The sequence below is a fragment of the Empidonax traillii genome, unplaced genomic scaffold (genome assembly GCF_003031625.1).
Source record: "Empidonax traillii isolate 1590-97213 ecotype Southwest subspecies unplaced genomic scaffold, ASM303162v1 scaffold420:size724490, whole genome shotgun sequence".
NCBI classification, from domain to species: Eukaryota; Metazoa; Chordata; class Aves; order Passeriformes; family Tyrannidae; genus Empidonax; species Empidonax traillii.
In genome coordinates, this window is record NW_020955613.1 from 478,418 (window position 1) to 499,918 (window position 21,501).

General features: G+C 42.5%; 1 protein-coding gene across 3 annotated transcripts in view; it reads left to right on the forward strand.

Moving 5' to 3' along the window:
• Positions 1–16,230, forward strand: part of LOC114062597 (contactin-6-like) — a 119,762-nt gene extending 103,532 nt beyond the window's left edge. For all 3 annotated transcript variants that reach the window (XM_027894213.1, XM_027894215.1, XM_027894214.1), the window contains 11 exons: positions 1,879–2,054; positions 2,408–2,525; positions 3,356–3,514; positions 3,623–3,772; positions 6,381–6,451; positions 8,463–8,697; positions 9,201–9,316; positions 9,463–9,649; positions 12,781–12,893; positions 14,798–14,966; positions 15,652–16,230. In XM_027894213.1, coding sequence (XP_027750014.1) covers positions 1,879–2,054; positions 2,408–2,525; positions 3,356–3,514; positions 3,623–3,772; positions 6,381–6,451; positions 8,463–8,697; positions 9,201–9,316; positions 9,463–9,649; positions 12,781–12,893; positions 14,798–14,966; positions 15,652–15,752 — 1,595 coding nt within the window. In that variant the 3' untranslated portion in view covers positions 15,753–16,230. The remainder of the gene's footprint in view (positions 1–1,878; positions 2,055–2,407; positions 2,526–3,355; positions 3,515–3,622; positions 3,773–6,380; positions 6,452–8,462; positions 8,698–9,200; positions 9,317–9,462; positions 9,650–12,780; positions 12,894–14,797; positions 14,967–15,651) is intronic.
• The last annotated feature ends 5,271 nt before the right edge of the window (positions 16,231–21,501 follow it).

The window sequence follows — 21,501 nt, forward strand, 5'->3', positions numbered from 1 at the left end:
CAGTTCTGTTTCAGCTGTGAGAATAAGAAGTGCAGGAGGACAAGCAAGAGGAGAAAACTTTGTGGAGGTTTCTCTGTAGTTCCCAGATACTTTTCAAAATTATCTATTCAAGGTTCCTTGCTCTCCTCGCTGGAATTACTTCATTTGAGATTTATGGAGCTGAGTTTTTTGCCAGCCTGTGCTGAAATCGGTGGAACTGTGCCAGCAGAGAGAGAACAGGGCCCTGGAATCGTCTGGAATTTATGGCATGTGACACACTGCTCCCAGGGAGAGGAAGAGATCCTTCTAAACTAATGATGGAGTATCTTTAAGACAGTCATCTGAGGCCACAGCATTTCTGCAGACCTCGTCCTCAGCTCCTGGGGGAGATGCCGCTGATGATGACAAGGCTGCGAAGAGCAACCAGAATATGCAGAGAAATCTGTGTGTTCCAGGGCTGAGCTTCACGAGGGGAACCTCAGACACTCTCTTGATGATACCAAAAACTCCAAAATTAATTTGTCCATAATAATACAAATCAGACAAGTTCCTTCTTTGCTTTCCTTGGAAAATGTTTCTTGATGAGTGCACCAATTATATCCCTGCTGTATCACTGCCTATCACCAAAACTAGTAAGACCCTGTTCTCTTTTATAAAGTTAGAAGAAATTGCAACACTCTCCCTTGTTTCTGCTCGCCCACTGCCATCCAGTCACTCACCCAGATCCTGGGTAGAAACCCTACAAGTTTCCACCTCCACTCACACAATGACCTCAAAGATGGGGACAGTGTGACTGAAAAGGGGTTTGAAGGTCAGGGGCTGGATCCCCTTTGGGCACCAACCCTTTGGAACCAGGGCCTTGGGAAAACCAAACCCCTGAGGCCCTGGCACAGGTTACCCAGAGAAGCTGTGTCTGCCCCATCCCTGGAAGTGTCCAAGGCTGGGTTGGAGCCACCTGGGCTATAGTGGAAGGTGCCCCTGAGGTGGAACTGGATCATCTTTAAGGTCCCTTCCAACCCAAACCAGCCTGGGATTTGATGATTTCTGGCACAGAGTTAAGCTGTGATGACACTGAGCTAACACAGCTCGAGCACGTTTTCTTCTCCTCCTCTCACATTATTTTCAGAACAAATTAATGTTGTTGAAGGGATTCTGCTCCCATTTCATACAGGTGTCTAAATTCTCCCTATTTCACAACACTTGCACACACAAAAGCTTTATCCAAGGGAATTGCTTACAACAAAGTGGTTGTTATCTCTAATCTGCCTGCCACTCATATCAACACAAGTGAAGCCATGTAAACCTATTTCTTTCCCCTTCAGCGAGTTAATACTTCCCTTAATAAGAGCTGCAAGTCTGTTTCTCAGTGTAATGGGTTAAAAATGATCAAATAAATAGTTTTCCTGCCTGGGAAAGTATCTTTGAAGCTGTAACCCAAGCAGTGCTGTGCAGTAAAGCACCACTAACATTAATGCAGGTTAAGGATGTCCATGTGTAAAGGAAGTGAAGATGAACAGCAATTTTCGCTTTTGCTGCAGTTTCTGCTCAGGAGAGATTTTCAAGTTTGAAGATGTTTTTAAGAGTCTTAATGAGGCCTGTACTTTTTGAGCTGAGATCATAACTATTGATTATGGGCTTTGTAAAGTAAAATATGACTCATTCAGAATGTTGCCCTGGACATCTGCTCACCCCTAGAGGCACACAGGGCTCCTTGGGTTGGTACTGCCAAAGCAAGGGGCTACCACGAGGCAAGAGTGTTCTGACATCATCATTTCCTTTATTATGGAAAGTTTGGGCCAATTTGAAATAATTTCAGCAATGGGACAGAACTCCTTAGGTATCCACTATTCTTATAAGCATTTTTTAATCAAAATGATCTGTTTTTTTTTTTCTCTGCAGAAAGGACTGTAATCACTATTCCACCTTCTGACACGGATGCAACAGTTGGAGAGAGCATAGTCCTCCCCTGCCAGGTGTCCCACGACCCCTCCCTTGCCGTGGCGTTCACGTGGTCATTCAACGGCCAGAGAATCGAGCTGAGCAGGGGAATAAATCACTTTGAAAGGATTGGAAGAGTAAGTTTCCCCAACTCCTCGATGAAACCCTTTGCCACAGTCTTCAGACCACACAAATGTTTACCATAATTCTCCCATCCCTATTTATATGCCTGGCAAATCACTGTTCCTTTTTACAAGGGCTGCAAGCATTTATTTCTCTTCCCTAAATTTCATAAAAGCGCTTGAGTTATTTGTGGAGCCATAATAAAAATGTCCACATGAAAGAAACTGATGAGAGCTATGAATATTTTAATTTAAAAGCTGAATTTTTCATTAATATTGAGCAATTTATAAAAATGCCCAGTACGAAAAGCACGTTGTGAGTGATTAGTTTACTTTTTTTTTGTTGTTGTTGGTTTTTGCATCTCCAGGAATCTGCTGGGGATTTGATGATAAGAAATATTCAGCTCCATCATTCTGGGAAATATGTGTGCATGGTGCAAACAACTCTAGACAGTCAATCTGCAGCAGCAGATATCATTGTGAGAGGTATGTCTGTGAAATGGAGACACATCCGTCTTCTGGAGGAATCAGAAATTCCTACCATCAGCTCTTGATTAAATGATCCCAATATAAATTCAGTGTTTCAATAGTTGAATATTTTCTTTATATCTTGTACTCTTGGCCCCAAAACTGATTCAGACTGTGGCCAACGTGGTTCTGGTATTCACCCAACCCCTGTGCAGGTCTGCCATGGGCTCTTTGGAAGGCAACATTTTCTGGCCACACAGGTCCAGGTGGTGTCCTCATTTCACTTCCTCCAGGCATCTCTGGGTCCCTGTGCAGGCTGGGAAAATGAAGAGGCCTCATTCCTTTCATCTATGTGGAGATGATAATATGAAAAATATTTTCTAAGAGCAACTAACTCAGCTTTTAGTGCCAGCAGGGAGAGAAATGCTGGGATGGGGTAGACCTTCTAAACCCTCAGAGAAATCAGAACCCTCCATAGTGCCCCACCCTGCAATTCTTGTTAAACCTCAGTTTGAATTCAGTAAGAATTCTGAGAATGCTGGATGGTTCAGCAACAGACACACTGAGTAACTTTCTTTGTCAGAAAAATCCCCCTCCCCTTTCCTTTGTTTGTAGTTTTCATGTTAGCAACATAAAGACATTAATTTTCCTGACTCACACACCCTCATTCCTTATAAAAATGTAATTCAGGCAAGGAAGGAGCCATCACTTAGAGACTGTGCTGCTTTTATGACACTGCAGCTTCGTGAGTAATTCCAGTGACTTGAGAGAGTAAGACTTGCCTAACCCATTCCAGCAGCGAACCTTCTCTTCCCAATGCCTTCGTCTTAAAATGCTGATCATATCAGGCCCCCCAGGTCCACCAGAAGATGTTAAAGTTGAACATGTTTCTAGCACTACTGCTGTGTTATCCTGGAAGCCTGGAGTAGAGAATAACAGCCCAGTCCAGATCTACAGCGTCCAGACCAGGACTCCGTTCTCGGTGGGATGGCAGGCGGTTTCCACAGGTGAGAAATACGGTAGCTGCCCGGAATTTTTTATGTATACCAATAATTTGTACCTCAAAAATCCACTGTCATTGTCATGTTTGTTTTGTTTTTGTTTGTTTTTTTTAGCCCCTGAAGTCATAAATGGCAGGACTCACAAGGCCACGGTGGTTGATTTAAGCCCTTGGGTTGAGTACGAGTTCCGTGTGGTCGCCAGCAACAGTGTTGGGATTGGGGAGCCAAGCAGACCATCAGCTCTACTGAAAACCAAAGCAGCAGGTAAGTCCCAGCTTTCTGGTAGTTTTTTTCCACCCAGACGTGTTGGCAGGTCCCAGGTGTGGGAATTTCACTGCAGCAGAGCTACTCGCTCCTACAGGTTTATGTCTCATGGGTGAGCAACCTTCCCCTAGGGCACGTGACTGGATGGGGCTTGGAGCAACCTGGGTTGGTGAAAGGTGTCCCTGCCCATGGCAGGGGTGGAACTGAGAACAGGCTTCTACAACCCACTTTCTCTTCTCTCTTTCTCTCATTTCCCAAGCCCTGAAGTTTGGCAAACTGCATTTCAGGACAGGACTCAGAATTGGGTATTGTACCTTACACAGAAGAAAACACATTTTCCTTAGAAAGGAGGATCTATTTGTTCCTCAAAGTAGAGTCATAGAATGGTTTGGGTTGGAAGAGACCTTAAAAAGCATCTTGTTCCAACCTCTTGTGGGGCCACCTTCCAGAGGGGGCAGATTTCTTAGATTTCCCAGCAGATTATCATAGATATATATATATTCTCCATCACATGAAGCCAAAATTAGTCTTTCTTGCTCTTACCAAGGGCTTTGTAAAATGTGATATTCAGAACCAGCTACAAAGTCAGTAAAAGCTTTCAACTTTTAAAGCTTTTTTTTTTTTTTAATGTGTTTATTTTTTATTAGAGGGATTCACAAGGCTAGGGCTACAAAGAGAAAGAAACAATGAAATTAGTATTATTTATCATGGCAATAACACAAGGAACATTATTTCCTTACAGTGTAGCACTGTCTGAAGTTTAACAAAAGGAAGAGAAATCCTCTCTTCAGGTTTGAGTTGCTTAACCCCTCCACTGCTGTAAATAACTCTGTCTCAAAACATTGCTGTGAAATTATCCTGATTTTTTTAGCCAGGACAGGAGACTGAGAGCAGTAGGACAGTGGGGACAGCAAACAGCTGGCCAGGAAGGGGTGAATTTGAGCTTCACTGTTGTAATGACTATTTTGCCAGCTGAAAATCTGAGCATTAGTAGATTTGTGGATGCAAATGAGCCACTGCTCATTTCATTAAAATGGAGCTGTGAATTAATTGAGCCTCTGTTGGTGCATTCAGCTGTGAATTTTCATCTGTTTCTCAACTCTGACCCAGTTGAGGCTCCACTGAGCAGTGGTACAAAATTTCCCCCATGCAAATGCAGTAAGTACTGAACACATTTAACACATGAGCTAATTGAGCATCAGTTGGATCATGAAACAGGGAAACACAAGGCTTGAAAGTCTGTTTTGCCTTTTTAATGCAGCTCTTGTCAGTCTTAGATTATTTGTCTCTGATGTGCACAAAGACATTGATTGTGAGTGACAAAACCCTCCAAGAGAGCCCAGACTGTTTGCACTTGCACTCACTTTTATGGCTGCATAGCAAAACTACTCGAAATTCCTGCATTTTTAGGGAGGATGAAATCAGATAAAGTTTGTGTGTGGAATCTGGAATATATCGGGCTTGAACTCTCCCAGGGAAGAGCAAGAGGCAGGAAATGCTGATATTCTGTTTGCCCCTCCCCCAAGAGCCTTTTGAGTGATGAGAAGCCCCTTCAGCCTCCAACACCAACACAGAGCCTGATCTCAACCCTGTGCCCCTGGTGCCAAACACCTGGGGCAGTGCTGGGGAGACCAAGCTCTAATCAACCAACTTTTGGTCACTTACAGTCTTGGGAGAAGGAGAAAAGCAAAGTGTGAGCTTTGAATTTCCTGAGAAAAGCATCCAGCCAATTAAAAAAAATTAATATATTGCTCCAACAACATGTTTACCGAACAAATGCATAATTAGTAAATCAGTAGTGTTGCAGCTACAGTCTGAATGGAACATCATTTTGCCAATTAGTTGATGAGGCATAATAATGTCAGATACTTGATGCTCCAAGCTTCTTTAATTAATTTTTTGAACCGGGGTACTCATGTATAAAATACATCTGTGGCTTCAGCCTTAGAAACTTGAAAATGTGTAAACATAATTTCAGTTCATTTAAAACAGGCTGTTGTGCAGTAGAATCCCTGTTCTACCTGCTGGAAGGTGGGATAGCTGCATGTGGGCTGGGAAAGGCTCTGATCATCCTTGCTGGAAAGACCTTCAGGATCATCAAGTCCCACCTTTGATTGATCACCACCTTGTCCAGAACTAGACACAGCACTGAGGTGTGGCCTCAGCAGTGCCCAGCACAGAGGGACAATTCCTGCCCTGGTCCTGCTGCCACTTTATTCCTGACCCAGGCCAGGTGCCATTGGCCTTCTTGCCCACCTGGGCTCATGCTCAGCTGCACTGACCAGCACCCCCAGGACTTTCTCCAGCTTTCCACACACACTTCCCTGAGCCTGGAGTGCTCCATGGGGCTGCTGTGACGCAGGTGCTGTAGCTTGTGGAACCTCAGCCCAGTGGCCTCATCCCATGGATCCAGCCTGTCCAGATCCCTCTGCAGAGCCTTCCTACCCTCCAGCAGAGCAACATTCCCCCCCAGCTTAGTGCCATCTGAATCACTGAGGGTGCCCTCAACTCCTTTGTCCAGATCATCCTTAAAGTTATTAAACAACACTGGCCCCAGTCCTGAGCCTTGAGGAACCAGTCACAAGTACCAACATCTTTTCTCCTCCAGTTCCTGTGGTGGCACCAACGAACATCAGCGGAGGAGGAGGGAGCCGCTCCGAGCTGGTCATCACATGGGAGGTAATTAGCTCAATTAACCTAAGATGGCTAATGTGGGAGAATCCCTGGGTGAAATCACAGCTCTGCTGAAATCCAAAGGCTTTTTTTTGGTCACTGGCTGTGGCTGAGCCTGGATTTCCCCCTTCATGTGGAGAGAAAACAGCCTGTAAGATATACAGCAAGTTTGCTGCGTTACAGCCAACAATTTATAAAAATAAACATTTTAAGAGGCATGTTGTAAAGATGTTTAGAAGTCTGTATAACCCTCTTATCTCCATTGTACAGGAGGTGCTTAACACACTAATCTGCTTGGCCATTTTCTGCATTTACATTTTTCCCACTTTTGTTTACATGTTTCCCATTCTGGAACACTGTGCTGACAAGACATATCCTATTATGTGTTAAAGGAGATGAGCCCTTTAATTCTCCAGCACTCCAGTGAGAGCAAAGAATACACATTTTTAGAACATTTAATACCATACAAGTGGCAAAGGGTGAACACAGGTCATTTCAGAGGGTGGGAAGTGGGTGGTGTGGGAAGGAGCCCTCCTTGTCCAGCCACCCAGCAGCTTCCACAGGCCTAAGTTCTCCTCCATCTTCATCTTTCACTTCTTTTTTTTTTTTTTTTTTTTTTTTTTTTTTTTTTTTTTTTTCCATTTTCTCCTCCACTGATTTACTCTTTGGGAGCAAAAGAACATGAAAATCAAAACCAGCCTGAGAGATCTCAATCAAATTATCCTGTTGGACTCCATAGCGTGTTGTGAAAAATAGTCACAAGAAATACTAATTATGCCCAGCTAACAACGCTGAACACGACTCTCAGCTTTCTGTGATGCACTCACTAAGCATCTTGATTAAATCTGAGGTCACAGAAGCCTCAGAAACAAATTAAATGCTCTAGAAAGTAGCTTGAACTCTTATAAATCCCCAGTGCACCATCATCCCTCACACTTAACTCTCTCAGGGCTGGAAAAGATTTGGAAAGGAGCACACTGGGGAATTATTGTTTGCAAAACACTTAAGGGGAGACATGTGTTGTTATATGTGAGTTGTTAGTAGAATTAGAAGGAAACGATGGAGAAAATAATAAAATAATTGCTGTGAAAACTTCTGAGGTGTTTCCTGATGGTTTTTCTCCAGTGTTCTTACCCCATTCATGCTCCCAGGAGTTTCTCTGCAGGAGAAGGGGTTGGAGCCAAGAACCAGACTCTACCCCTCTGTCTTCCTCTCTTTTTGCACCCTTTTCCATGCCTGCTTTTGCATGCCCCTCACTTTGATGCAGGCACCTGAAACAAATGAAGTTTTACCTAGAAACTCTTCTTTCCTCCTACTGGGTTTGTTTTAGAAATGTTCTCTTGCTTTGAGAAGCCCATGTGGAAGTATTTTTATCCCACGCCAACAATGAAGCTCTTGCTGGACACGGCGTTGATGTAATTGCCTGTTCAGGATGAGACATTCCTACGTGTCTTGACATGAGGTTTTATTAATAGAAACATTAATTTTGTTCACTTGCAGTAACGTTTCTGTTCTAAAAACTTAAATAAGAACGTGTCCCTGCACTTGAGACTCTCTCTCTGCTAAAAAAGAGGACATAAGTGCTGTACTCCTATGCAGCAATTATATAGCTGACACATATTTCTGTGTATACATTTGCTCCTTTCCCAATTCTTTTTTCCCTCTAAAACAATTTATTTAAAATTAGCATTCCTATATCCCTTTGGGGGAAAAAGAAACCCTAGCTACAACATTTACTGAGTAAAGTGCTTTTAATTTGGCAAACTTCATGCCTGAAAGAGAATGACTTTAATGGAGCTGATCAGATCTTTTGTTTCTGAATTGATTGCCTCGATAGATTTATTATTTTGATTTTTTTGTTTCAATATCCCATTGACTAATGGAGCAAACATTATTATCTCCTCGAAGGCACAAGTCAACTAAATCAATACCAGGAAAATACAGTCAGAGAATGAAGATTCAATTAAAGCAGTGTATAATTGCAAACATTTATTGACTGCCCACCTTGTCACCGCAGCCAGTTTCGGAGGAGCTCCAGAATGGGGAAGGTTTTGGCTACATCATCATGTTCCGGCCTCTGGGCTCTGCCACCTGGACAAAAGCAGCTGTGGCTTCGGTGGAATCAAGCAAATATGTTTATAGGAACGAGAGCATCACACCTCTGTCTCCTTTTGAAGTGAAAGTTGGTGTCTACAATGATGAGGGAGAAGGGACCCTGAGCTCCATATCCATCATCTACTCAGGAGAAGATGGTAACGTGTTACCCCTTACTAGTAATGGTTGTGTAGCACCAATGGGTCCCAGGTGTGATCAGGGATTTAAGGAGCCTGTTTAAACCTGCTCATTGAATATTGACCAGAGACACGAGGCAGAAGATGGGAAATGGGAGTAAAAAAAGCAAGGGGCAGATTTTCAGAATCACTGTCAGTAGAGGGCATGTTTCAATGATTTGTCCTCAGGGTGCTCCTGCTGACTGTGCTGGGAAAATCAGGAGACCTTCAAAGGTGTAGCTTTCAGAGGGTCTAGTTTTTCAGACCACTCAGTGCAGCTGATCTCCTCTGAAAATCTGTCCCAGCAGACAGGTAAAGACCGATTTTAAAACCAGGTTTTGCTGACATTTCATAATAACTAGAGATCACACCAGGCTTTCCTGAGCCTCTGCCTGCTGCTCCCCAACACCTCTCCCCGTTTTATCGACTCTCCCTCCCTGTAACACCACCCGTGTCCCACCAGCTGTGTTTTTCCCGTGTCCCAGAGCCGCAGATCGCTCCCGTGGGGGTGTCAGCGCTGAGCGTGTCGGCGGCGGAGGTGGAGGTGTCCTGGCAGCCCCCGGCGTGGAACCGGCACACGGGCAGGGTGCTGGGCTACGAGGTGAGCCTGGGGCTCAGGGATCCATCAGCTTCTACATCCTGCTGGTTCTGAGTGCGAAAAGTCCCGTATTCCTTGAAATATTCCTTGAATGTTTCTCCAACTGCTGGGAAACCACGACCTGCCTGTTCTTTGCCCTCGCTTTCCAGGTGCTGTATTGGACGGACGATCCCAAGGAAAGCACGGCCGGGAAAGCGCGAGTCAGCGGGAACGTGACAGCCAAAAACATCACGGGATTAAGAGCTAACACCTTGTACTTTACAACAGTCAGGGCCTACAACACTGCAGGGACAGGGCCCTCCAGCCCCCCGGTGAATGTCACCACCAAAAAGTCACGTGAGTACTTTAATCTGGGCAATAAAGCATCACAAAATCCCAGGTGTGACGGTGGTATTTCAGCCCATCCCCATCAAATGTTTCAATATATATAAAAAAAATTTCATCATAAAAATTAAACAACACGATCTGTGGCTAAGAAATGAGTTTCCTCTCGTTCTTCTGTTGGGAAGGGTTTTTGCTTCCATTGGAATAGAGGAGACTCGCTTTCAGGGGGTTTCAAAGACACGCAGAGTCAATAAAGGAGGGGTGTTCCAAGGGTCAAACAATAAATTTGGGTGTGGGAATATGTTGGTTTGGGGTTTTTTTAAAGAAAACTGTTAACTGCTCCAAAGCCAGAGGTTTTTTGAGATCTCTAAAGTGCACAACAGGGGGAAGCATAAGGGATAAATTCATGTAAATGCTATTTAGTCATTATTTGTTTTTAATTTTCTGCAACTGTCAAAACAAAACCACATGCTGGGGTTCTTTCCTTGGACTATACTTTCCCAGTAAACAGTTGATCAGCCCTTTTGCAGGAAAGGTAAATATTTCTCCCAGCTTTCACCAGTTTTCCTCTTGTCTATGTGCTGTTCCAGGCTATTACTCCAAGTGTAAAATGAATTAATTGACTTTTACTTACCACAAAAACATCTTTAATGTAGTTAAAATAGACTCAAATAAAGCCATAGAAGATAGTTCTTAAGGACTCAAAGAGGACTTATGCTTAGAAGTGTCCAAGGCCAGGTTGGAGCAACCTGGGCTAGTGGAAGGTGTCTCTGCCCGTGGCAGGGGGTGGAATGAGATGGTCTTTAAGGTCCTTTCCAACCCAAACCATTCTATCATTTTATGAATCTTCTCAGAGTCCATTTCTCGATGGAAAATAGACTCACCTCTGGAAATTTTTCTCTTTATTCCTCTGTGCATAAGAAAGACAAGTTAAAGACATGGCAGTGGAATGACAAGTCATAGAAGGAATAAATTTGCTTTTGTTTTACATCGACTTTATCTTCTGTCAAATTCAGGATCGTGCTAATGGTTCGTTTAGAAATTGAAGTCAAAATAACCTTTTTAATATTTAAATGTATAGATTAAATTTTTAAGCTCTGTCTCTGCAAGAGGCAAGCACTTTCAATATGAGATAATATGTCAGGAGAATGCAAACAACGTGCATCTATAGCAGGAGATGGAGCTCCAAAGTAATAGCTCTGTCTTCCTGCTCAGCATCCAGGATTCCAACATTCTCTGCAGCCCCTTTATTGCAGAGACTAAGCAAGGCTAAAATGGTCCTTCTGGCCAGATAGGTGCAAGTCTGATTGAAACATACTTATCTAAGATCAATTTAAGGTCTAAGTTGACATCCTGGTTTAAGTTAAAACTACTTAGGCAAGTGGAATTGATGTCCTTCCATGGATACACAGCTCCATTAGGAGCTGTTCTCTTCAGCCTCTTTACTGGTGGGGTTCAGAAATTCCTTTTACTTTTCCTTTTTCTTTACAAATATATACATATATTCCTGTAATATATCTATGTTATATGGATATTAGAATGAACTTGCCTGGATAAAGCTCAGCTCAGTACAGCAACAAAGCCAAGTGTAACCTAAACCATGAGAGGAACGTCATTAATTTAATAAACTTAAGCAGATACTTGAGACTTCTGTTATTCTTGATGATGCTGATTACAAGAAATTAATTGAGGAAATGATCTGCTAATCTTAGACCTGTTTGCTGAGGTTCTGTTTGAGGATATTACTATGGATTTGGGGAAGTGCTGTGCTACCACTTATTCTGTTTCCTGGCTTAAAAAAAAAAAAAAGAGGAAAAAAAAATTTGTTTTGAAAATGCTCCTGTGGTGACTTTTCAGCCCAAAGACCATGAATTAGGATGTCTTTAAATTTCTGTGCTAAAGAGCTTCGACCAAGGCAGTATTCACCCATTTTTGAGTGATTTCAAGACTTTTCAGAGTACAGTGAAGCATTTGACATTCTTTACCTCTTGTAATTATTTTGCTGTCCAATTCCTTATATAAAACATTTGCTGAAAGCAACAGAGAGGTCTGAAGAAACATTTAAATAAATTTTGTTATTTTCTGTGTGTGAATATATACAAAGGCCTTCAAAAAGAAAAGGAATCTTTGTCCCACGTTGGCAGTGTGGCTGATGGAAGGACATCCATGGATATTCCCCTGGAAGCTCCACCACCACCTCCTTTCCCTTCCAGTGGGATGGATTAAACTTCTGCACCCTCATGAGGCAGAGAGATATGAAGCAGCAGGCTCCACCAATTTATTTTATGCCCATGGGAAATGAAAGAAATTAGGGAAATGTTACCAAACAACCAGTATTTTCCAAGTTGCCTCCAATAATCATCAACTGTGGGGAGAAGAGCACGATTCCAGAAGCTGAGCATTTCAAAGTCAGGGCTGGGCTACTCATAACATGTTTCTCCAAATTCTGTCCCCCTATTTTGAATTCTGTTTAAATCCCATCCTCCTCTCTGGCAGGTCCAGGAGGACAGGCCATGGAGCAGCAGATGACGATGATGATGTTCCAAACCTGAGCTGCAGTTCAAAGGCACAGCTCCCACCTCCCGTGCTCACACGGGATGTCAGTCACTCGTAGGCAAATTTTCAAAGCCCTGGCACTTAAGGCACAAAAGGCCTTTGAAAAGCTCCTCTCAGCCCATTGTGCTGAGAATTTATAAAATCCTGCAGTGTTTCCTGCTGGATCACGTGGAGGCTTTAATGTGCAGCTCTTTGCGACCTCGTGGCTGATGAAAAGTCTTGTTTGCTCTTAGTTTTGGCTTTCGCCAAGACCCGTAAAGCAAAGCCTCCTCCTGTATATTAAAATACAGGCAGGAACAACATTTTACTTCAACCAAATCTATCAAATATAACTCGAACTGTCAGACACTCGCAGGCTGTTCCTAATTTTGAAAATGAACCCTCACAGTAAGTGGTTCTGTGCTATGAATAGATCTTTATTCTGAGCGGTACAAGAGCAATGATGGGCTGCAAAGTGGGTTTTTCACTCTTTTAGGTTTGAATCCCCCCATGCATTCGCTACTCTCATGTCAGCAGCTCATTGGACTACACCATCAAATTAATGTTCATTTGTATCTTGTGATTATCAGCATCTTTTTCTTTTAAAGCACCAAGTCAACCCCCAGCAAACATTGCCTGGAAGCTCACAAATTCCAAAATCTGCTTGAACTGGGAACATGTGAAGACAATGGAGAACGAGTCAGAGGTGTTGGGCTACAAAGTAAGTCACTTCTTTACCTCAGTAATCAGAGAATTTATTTATAATAGAGGTAAAACCAGAGATTTGGTGAAAGGTGAGTGTTCATTACCTGGAAAACTGGGACTTTTCTGGAGTTACTGGGATATATATATATATATATATATATATATATATATATATATATATATAAATATGTCTAGAAAACATTGGGTAATGTTTATACAAATATTCATTCAGAATAGGGTTTCTTTATCCCAGCACAGGGATCTTTTGTCCCCAACACCAGAATTCTCTTGTCCCTTTCCCTTGTAACCTTATTTTCCTGAAGATTTTTGCTTTCACATCTCCAGAGGAGTCTCATACTTTATGCATATGAGAAGTAGAGAACAGTCTCTTAAGCATTAAAGACAATCATAAATCACATTTAAACCTTCTCTCTCTCTGGTAAGTCATCAACGTACCTTTGAAAAGAGGTTGGAAGATGTTCAGGTAAAGAGCAATGTGAATGAACTAAACAGCACTCCCATACATCTATTTTTAAAGGAAATAAAAATTTATTTTAAAGTTTGTTTGCACTGAAAAGTCTGAAAACCCTCCTGGAAAGACTTGTTTTGCTCCTGGAGGGCTGTAAAAATGGAGTTGGAGGGCTCTTACACGAGGAAAGGTGCTCAGGATCAAGCTCCTCATGCTCCCAGGCATTTCAGTGCCTGCACAGTTATTTATGCCTGGGGAGGAAAAAGGCACAAAACCCCTCAGCTCACAATTTTCCTTGAGATCATGTTCTTTTACACCTCAGTGAGTGTGTTAGAGTAGCTCCACACACCAGGGAAAACCACAAAACTTGACAATTAAGCTTTTTTTTTTGCCTTTGTGTTTAACCCCCCCGGTCCTTGGCTCCCTTTAATCATCACATTTTGCTGTGGAAAGGTCTCATGTTGTGGTATTTATTCTGTGATCCCTGATTCTCCTTCTGCTTCACTCTTCAGCTGCTCTTCTTGGCAGAAATCTGTCACAAGATTGTCAAGTTAAACTGTCAGGAATTGCTGGCAAGGAGGAAACTCCTCTTGGAGGAAAAACGCTGTTCTGGTGGGTGGGATCCTGTCTTGGCTCCCCAAACCTTGGCCCAAGGACTCATTAGCACAAAGACTGAGTGTAAAAAACACTGGGTCCATCGTGGTTAGTTGTAGAAATGTGGAATTCCAGATGCTACTACCCATGTTTCTGTCCTTTCTTCAGGTCTTTATTAACACCCTGCCGAGCAAGGTCCCAGGTTTTCATGAGCAGGTGGTAGTTTTAGACAAAAGTCCATGTGGATGTTTCTATTTGACTACAAATTCTCACCACAGATAAATTTTAACAACAGGTAAAATTAAGGAAAAAAAACCCAAACACCTAAAAAATGCAGTTCTTGAGGTGTCAGATGAGTTCTGGATAGAAGAGGTGAAGTCTTGTTTAAAGGTGTGCCCAATTTCCATATTTACAGAAGAGCACAAGGGTATTGGATAGGGATTTCCTAATCCTAATTTTAATAAGGGGCTTCTGTGCAGACACAGGCTCTGCTGAGAGAAACTGGGGATGTCTCATCCCTGGAAGTGTCCAAGGTCAGGTTGGACGGGGCTTGGAGCAACCTGGGCTCATGGAAGGTGTCCCTGGCAGGGGGTGGAACTGGATTATCCCTGAAGTCCCTTCTAATCCAAACCATTCCATGATTCTGTGAAATTTGGGGTGAATGCCTGTTGTGGCATCCCTCAAAAAATCCTGCAGAATATATTTCCATGTTCTAAATTGCTTTTAATGCTCTTCAGGATGCTGAAAGGGCTCTGAAAACTTTGGGAGAGAGAAATCTCTCAGGCAAAAAGAGAAAACCCATTAAAACTTAAAAATAAATTAAAAAAACTCTTGTTTCCTACTCCATTTCTCCTCAGATTTTGTATAGACAAAACAGACACAGCAAAACACACATCCTGGAGACAAACAACACTTCAGCTGAACTTCTGGTCCCTTTTGAAGAAGATTATCTCATAGAAATAAGGACAGTCAGTGATGGTGGGGATGGCAGCAGCAGCGAGGAAATCAGGATCCCAAAAATATCAAGTAAGTGAGACATTTTTTTCCCTCTGAATGCTGTTGCATAAGAAGAAACCTGTGCCTCAAAGTACAACAGATTAACAGCCTTCCCGTGGCCAGAGGTGTCCTCCCTGCTGTTGCTCAGCGATGCTGGGGATGTGTAGATGAGTTTCTGATACTCAGATTCAGTGGAGGTGAAACTCTTTTGCACAACACCTTATTTTTGGTGTGGTTCCCCATCACCCCTTGCCCACAGTGCTCAGGGGAGGGCACAGAAAGAAGGTTTCTTGCTAAATGAGGAGCCAAAGCTGCAGCTTTCACACAGTTCTAAATCTGCTCCAGAGCTCTGCTGGGATGGAGAAGTTCAACTCTGCTCCATGGCTGGGGTGGGATGGCCCAGGGTCCAGCTCCTGTTCTCAGAAATATCTTATTCTTTATGAAAAATGAAGAATTTCTGTGTAACAAATATATATATATATATATAATAGTTAGTTTTACAACAAACCCCTCCTAAAAGCAGATATTCCCAGGAAAGGGGGAAAGATAAACTTCCACTCCCTGGAAGTGCTGCTACAATCTCATACATAAATAAATATAATATTTGTGGCTGATGTTTCATTTTGAAAATTATTATTATTATTATTATGTCAGAATGCATGATAAAAACTCATTTGTGACACAAATTCACCTCTGTCTGCTTCTATTTCTACAGGTTTAAGCTCTGGAGCAATAAAAGCAGCCCAAAGGCTGAACCATATATTGGCATCTGGGATCCTGCTATTGAGTTCTGCTCTTATTGCCCCTTTTCCTTGATGATTAAAGCAATGCCCAGCCACGGACTTTTAACAATAAAACACGTAGATTTGATCTTAATCCTTCACCATGACCAACATTCCTGGTACAGAACAAACTGGGGCTGGGGGAGGGAGGCACAATCGGTCTGTCATGAAGGAAATATTATTGATATGACATGAATTTTTAAAAATGAGCTTTGAAGTTACTGGATAAAATGTGCATTCATTAATTAAATGGAGAGGTGCCAAACACAATTTGGGATTATAAGGAGGGTGGTCTCAAAGTTTCTACAAGTAGTTCTTATTGAAACCCCATTTAATGGTGTGTCGAACATGAAAGGCTGTGCTAAGCTGTTAGAACTGAGGGAAGGAGAGAGTTGCAGTTTCTTGTGATGTGGATATTATTTATCTCCTGTTCTTCAATGTAACCTGCTAAAAAACCTCCAATTTTCAATTAAATAAAAGCTATTTGTTTACTTTTTACCCTTGTCTGCGTTAGAGAGAGTGCTGTAAAATGCCTTATTTGGACTATTTTCTACAGAAAAGGGAAACTTAAATAAAGAGAACCAAATGTACCAACCCAAAACCCATTGAAATCCAGAGAAAATCTTTCAGTGGCATCAGCAAGCCTTGAACCAGACCTGAATGAAACCTCCTTTTGCAAAATCAGACACTTACACATTCTCAAACGCATTTCAAAGGACTTTTTCATGCAAAGACTGCTCTGATCAAGGAAACTAGAGAGATGCTGAATGTATTTTATTGAATGAGGATTGGAATACATCTGTCTTTGAGCAGGTTCAGTTGGTGTCTCACCTGATGTTCTTTGCTGGAGCTTGAAAGTGTGGTTTCATCTTTGGGCAGGGTATGAAGGGAAATGAGAAAAAACCTGGGTTTTATCATTTTGAAATATAAATAAAAACATCTAATTAAGGCCTTCAATCTACTGGGTTATTAGAATGACAAATTAAACACCAGGGTATGGCTTTCAAGTCAGAAGATGCTCAAAACTTGAAGTCCTATTCCTGTCAACTTGAGCTATGGCTGATAAAAGGTGGTTTTTAAGCCTGATATCATTATTGGGAGAGCTCTTCTTCCTCCTCGCTGTATTCTCAAGTAGATTTTCTTTTCTCCACTGTCAACTCCATGTTGTGTCATCTTTGTAACTGCTTAGAACTACAAGTGAATCAAATACCCCCAATACTTTTAGAAGAATCTCTTTGAATGGGGGTGGTGATGTCCAAGCACATGAATGAGTTCAAGAATAGAGGTTCATCTGCACATGATAATTATTCAAAGAAGATAATAAATATGTTTCTCATCCATGGATGTGAGAGGCCAAATTCACAGGGAGAAGTGAATTCTAAAATGTGAATTCCTGGAGGAAGCTGCCAAAACTTTGGTTCCTCTTTGAGGTTCCTTCCAACCCAAACCATTCTAGGATTCTATAATCACTCATAGACCCCATAAGTTGGACTTCCAGGGAAAACTCCATAAAAGAAAATCAAAAATGATAAAAACATTGCAAAAACACATGAAGCAAATATCACTTCATAGAATCATAGTATTACAGAATGGTTAGAGTAGGAAGGGACCTTAAAGATCACTTACACCTAATAATGTTCAATAATCCCCACACTGAACTCAATGAAATGATTTACAGAGGTGACAATTATTTTCTTGAGTTTGAAAGAGCTTTTTTTACATCATCCCTTCCCAGCAGGTCTCCAGCAGGACCTTTGTTCACTCACAGACCTTCTCGTGTCCATTAAGCAAAGAGTCCACTTTATTTCCCTTCATTAAACTGCATCTAAAACTCTTGTATTTCATAACATAACTGAAATCCTTCTGTTAAGTTTACACAAAACATCTTTCTCTTCAAGTGAAAAGAGGTTTTCTGCAGAGCAGTTCCATGCAGCTGAATAGAAGGTCTGAGAGATGCTTAATTACCAGGAGGCTCTGGAAATAACATGCCACTTTTAGAAGCCTGTCCTCTGGGATTTCTGCAAAGATGATAATCACAGGAGTTATTAGGAAGAGGTTTAACACAGCTTTCAAAAGAAGAGAATGGTTTATAAAGAAGTGGATATGGCATTAAAAATCCTGATAATACCTTAATGAAGTAAAAACATTTTTCCTTGCAGTGGAAGCAAACAATGAGAGGAATTCAAAGCAGTCTTTAGGAGAATACCTTTAAATATTGATATCATGACAGCCCATCCTCCCTAAATCCCTGTACCCCTCTAACTTGTGCAGGTTCATTTTCTTCCCTTCAGGTCCCCAGTTCTTTTTTTGGTGCCTCACCAGGACAAACTGAGCCTGAGCTGCCCAAAGCAGTGGAGTTCCAGCTCTCCTTGTTATGTGAAAATGTTATTAAAGCAGGTGATGCTGGAAGAGTTCAGATGGCTGCTAGCTTTCATTAAAAAGAAAGAAAAAGGGTCAAAAAGCAGTTTTGTCACTCATAGTTGCAGGAAAAACTGCAGAAATAGGAACAGCATAAATCCCCTAAAACCAGAAGACGAAATGAAAACTACGGGAAAAGTCAAACAAAAAACTCTGCAGTGCCCCTGATTTTTAGCACCCAGGAAGGTGAATTAAAAGCTCCACTCAGAGGTACCCAAATTAGGAGAACTTGGGCCCAGTTCTAACAGATTTTAGAGGCACCAGATCTAAAATCATCACATTTCAGAGGCACTGGATCAAATCACAGCCAAAGTTTTCAAATAGCTGGGACAGTAATGCCTATTTTCTTTTGATAACCTAAGCAAAGCACCAAGAAATGAAAGAGACTCACAGTCAGAGATTTTCCTTTTAAATTTAACACATCAACAAAATATTCCTCCATGAAAAAAGCAATTTTGAGTCTATCCAAACGTTTCCCTTCACTCCAAACACGATGTTTCTTTGAGATTTATGAGCATTTAAACTTTATTTAACACCTTCTCCCTTTTTTATAGGGCAATTTTTGAATAGGAATGGCAAGAAACTAAATAAAATAGCCCATGTGGGCTATTGCACCAGCCCCTAAATCAACATTATCCTGAAGTGCAGAAACTCCCTGTGTTTCCTGCGTGTCGTTGGAATTCAGCCCTGGTGACGACTTGACACCGAGCTCTAAATCACACTTAGGAATAAATGTGTTGTAAATGTGGAAAAAGATTGTATTAATATGTGAATGTACCTCAGTCACAGAGAATTCCCCCCAGTGGCTTGCAGAGCTCGTGTGGAGGAGAGGATTCACCTGCTCGGGGAGGGTTTGGGGATGTGCCGAGGGGATCTCGGCTCCCTCCCCACACCCCTACCTGGATTTTTGTCTCTTCAGGGAACACATTTCCAACTCTTCTCTTTCCCTGCTCAAAAGATAAGGCAGAGCTTGTCCTGTTCTGAATAAAGCAATGGTTTTGATGCCCTGCAAGGATCATCCCTCAGAATTTCCCTTGAGGTGGCAAAGAGCTGCTGCATCTCAGTGCTCCCAGATCTGATGTCTCAAGTGCCTGTGCAGGTGTAGCCACAATAAAATGGAATCATAGACTGGTTTGGGTTAGAAGGGACTGTAAAGTTCATCCAGTGCCACCTCCTGCCATGGGCAGGGACACCTTCCACCAGCCCAGGTTGCTCCAATCCCCGTCCAGCCTGGCCTTGGACACTCCCAGGGCTGTGTTTGCCTTTGGGTGAGTGTAGATTGAGGGATGATGACACCAACAGTGGACTATTGAGCTGTTTCTAAAGGATGATGAGCTCTTCAAGGCGCATGTACTGCCCATGGTCTGTGCATTGCTGATGCCAAGGGGTGACCCATCCTCCCTCCACTGAGCTGGGATAATCCCTCCGTGCTCCCTCCTGCTCCTGACTGGGAGTTAAAGGAGGGATGACACTTCCAGGATTGTTCTGAACTGAAAATGTGAAGGAGTGGCAAATGATGCATCCAGAAATACACCTCTAAAAATTTAAATAAAGTAGCAGAGACTTCATATAGAATGGCCCCTGGCCATCTGCAGAGTATATGGAAGGATTTGACATTTCTGTTGCTCTGACCATTATCTAATTCAAAAACCAGGGGGGAGGGCTGGGAAATCAAATTAAAACACCTTGTATAAAATCTCCCTTGGACAAATTTACCACGAGGAAAAGGTCAGTTGGACATTTTGACAGCATGGTCCAGCAAGGGCCTCTAAAGGGCTTCAATCATTGTGCCTTTTTTTAATATGATTTTTTTTTTATCAGTACCTAGCACTTAATCACTGAAAATATGCCTGACGTAGCAATTAAAATGTCATACTAATCACACTGTTATGTATTGTTTCTTTACTTAATCCACTCTATAAGCACCAGTATATTTAAATGCTGAAAGACAGATAAAAATGTTTATCATCCTTAAAGGATGAATTGGAGCAATTCTGAAACACAAAAGGACACCAGAAGTTTTTTTGTAAGACACGTTTGAGGCTCTGGAATTGTTGCACTTGAGTAAATCCAGCTTCCCACAGCCGGTGTGGGAGGTGGGCCAGGTTAATTAAGGCACTGCCGTGCCTGGCTCTGGTCTCTGCTCTGCCAGAACGGGCTGCTGTGACCCTGCCCTGCTCAGAGCAGATCTATTCATTATTGCACTAAAGCTTGAAATCTCCCTTCAGCCCATCCCCACCACCTGTGCCCATCCCTGCTGCATTCCTGCTCCTGTTGTGTACAACTCCATGGCTTTCATCACCTCCTTCTTTCTGCACAACATCAATTTTCCTGAATCATTCCCCTGTTTTACCTCCTTATTCTGGTTTTCTGGCCTCTTTTCCAGTGCCAGGAGTCTCCTCTCCTCAGGCACAACCTGATTTTTCCCTGCAAGCCCAGTGTCCCTAGGCCCTGCGTTGGACCATGTTATGGTAACAGGTTAAATAAAAATTGAGGTGCTTGAGTGGAGGTTTTATAAGAAAAGGAGGTGCCTGGAGAGGTAAAACCTCCTACAGCTCTTAGGGCTGTCAAATAACCAGGTGGCAGCTCAGCATTCCCTTCTTTTCTCTGGGCACTCCTTTCTCTTCTTAGAAATTACAGAAATGGAATCCCAGAGTGGTTTGGGTTGGAAGGGACCTTAATGATGATCCAGATCCACCCCCTGCCCTGAGCAGGGACACCTTCCACCAGCCCAGGGTGCTCCAAGCCCCATCCAACCTGGCCTTGGACACTTCCAGGGATCCAGGGGCAGCCACAGCTCCTCTGGGCACCCTGTGCCAGGGTCTCCCTGCTTTATTCACCCTGCCTTTTCCTCCACAGGTGCCACAGAATTCCAGAAATCTCCTGTTCCGGGCAGATTTGAGTGAAGGGATATTTTCTGGAGCTCTCACTGCAGTAAACTTTGTGCGTGAGTGTGTGAGCATTACCAACATGATTTAATTACATTATTCTGCAGCTTTGCTATCCCAGAGATTTTAAAGAGAAACAGCACAAATCTTCCCCAGGTCCCACTGCCCTCAGTAGATTTAAAGCCTGTGCAGTTTGAGTGGGCTCAGAATTTATTTGAAAGCCTTCTTACACCAGTACAATTTATCCACAGAGATCAGCAGTTTACATCCTATTGATTAATGCAGTTATTGATTTATCCTGTGATTGTACTGCCTGGGTTTATACAGCCCTGGAAAGTGCTATTTTCCAGGAGTGATTGACTTCTTTCTTTATTGACTAAAATGAGCTGATAAAAATCATCCACTGGCTGAGCTGGAAGTACTTTTTTTTTTTGTATTCCTGCTTCCAGCAGAGAAAAGGAGGAGACAAATGCTGAT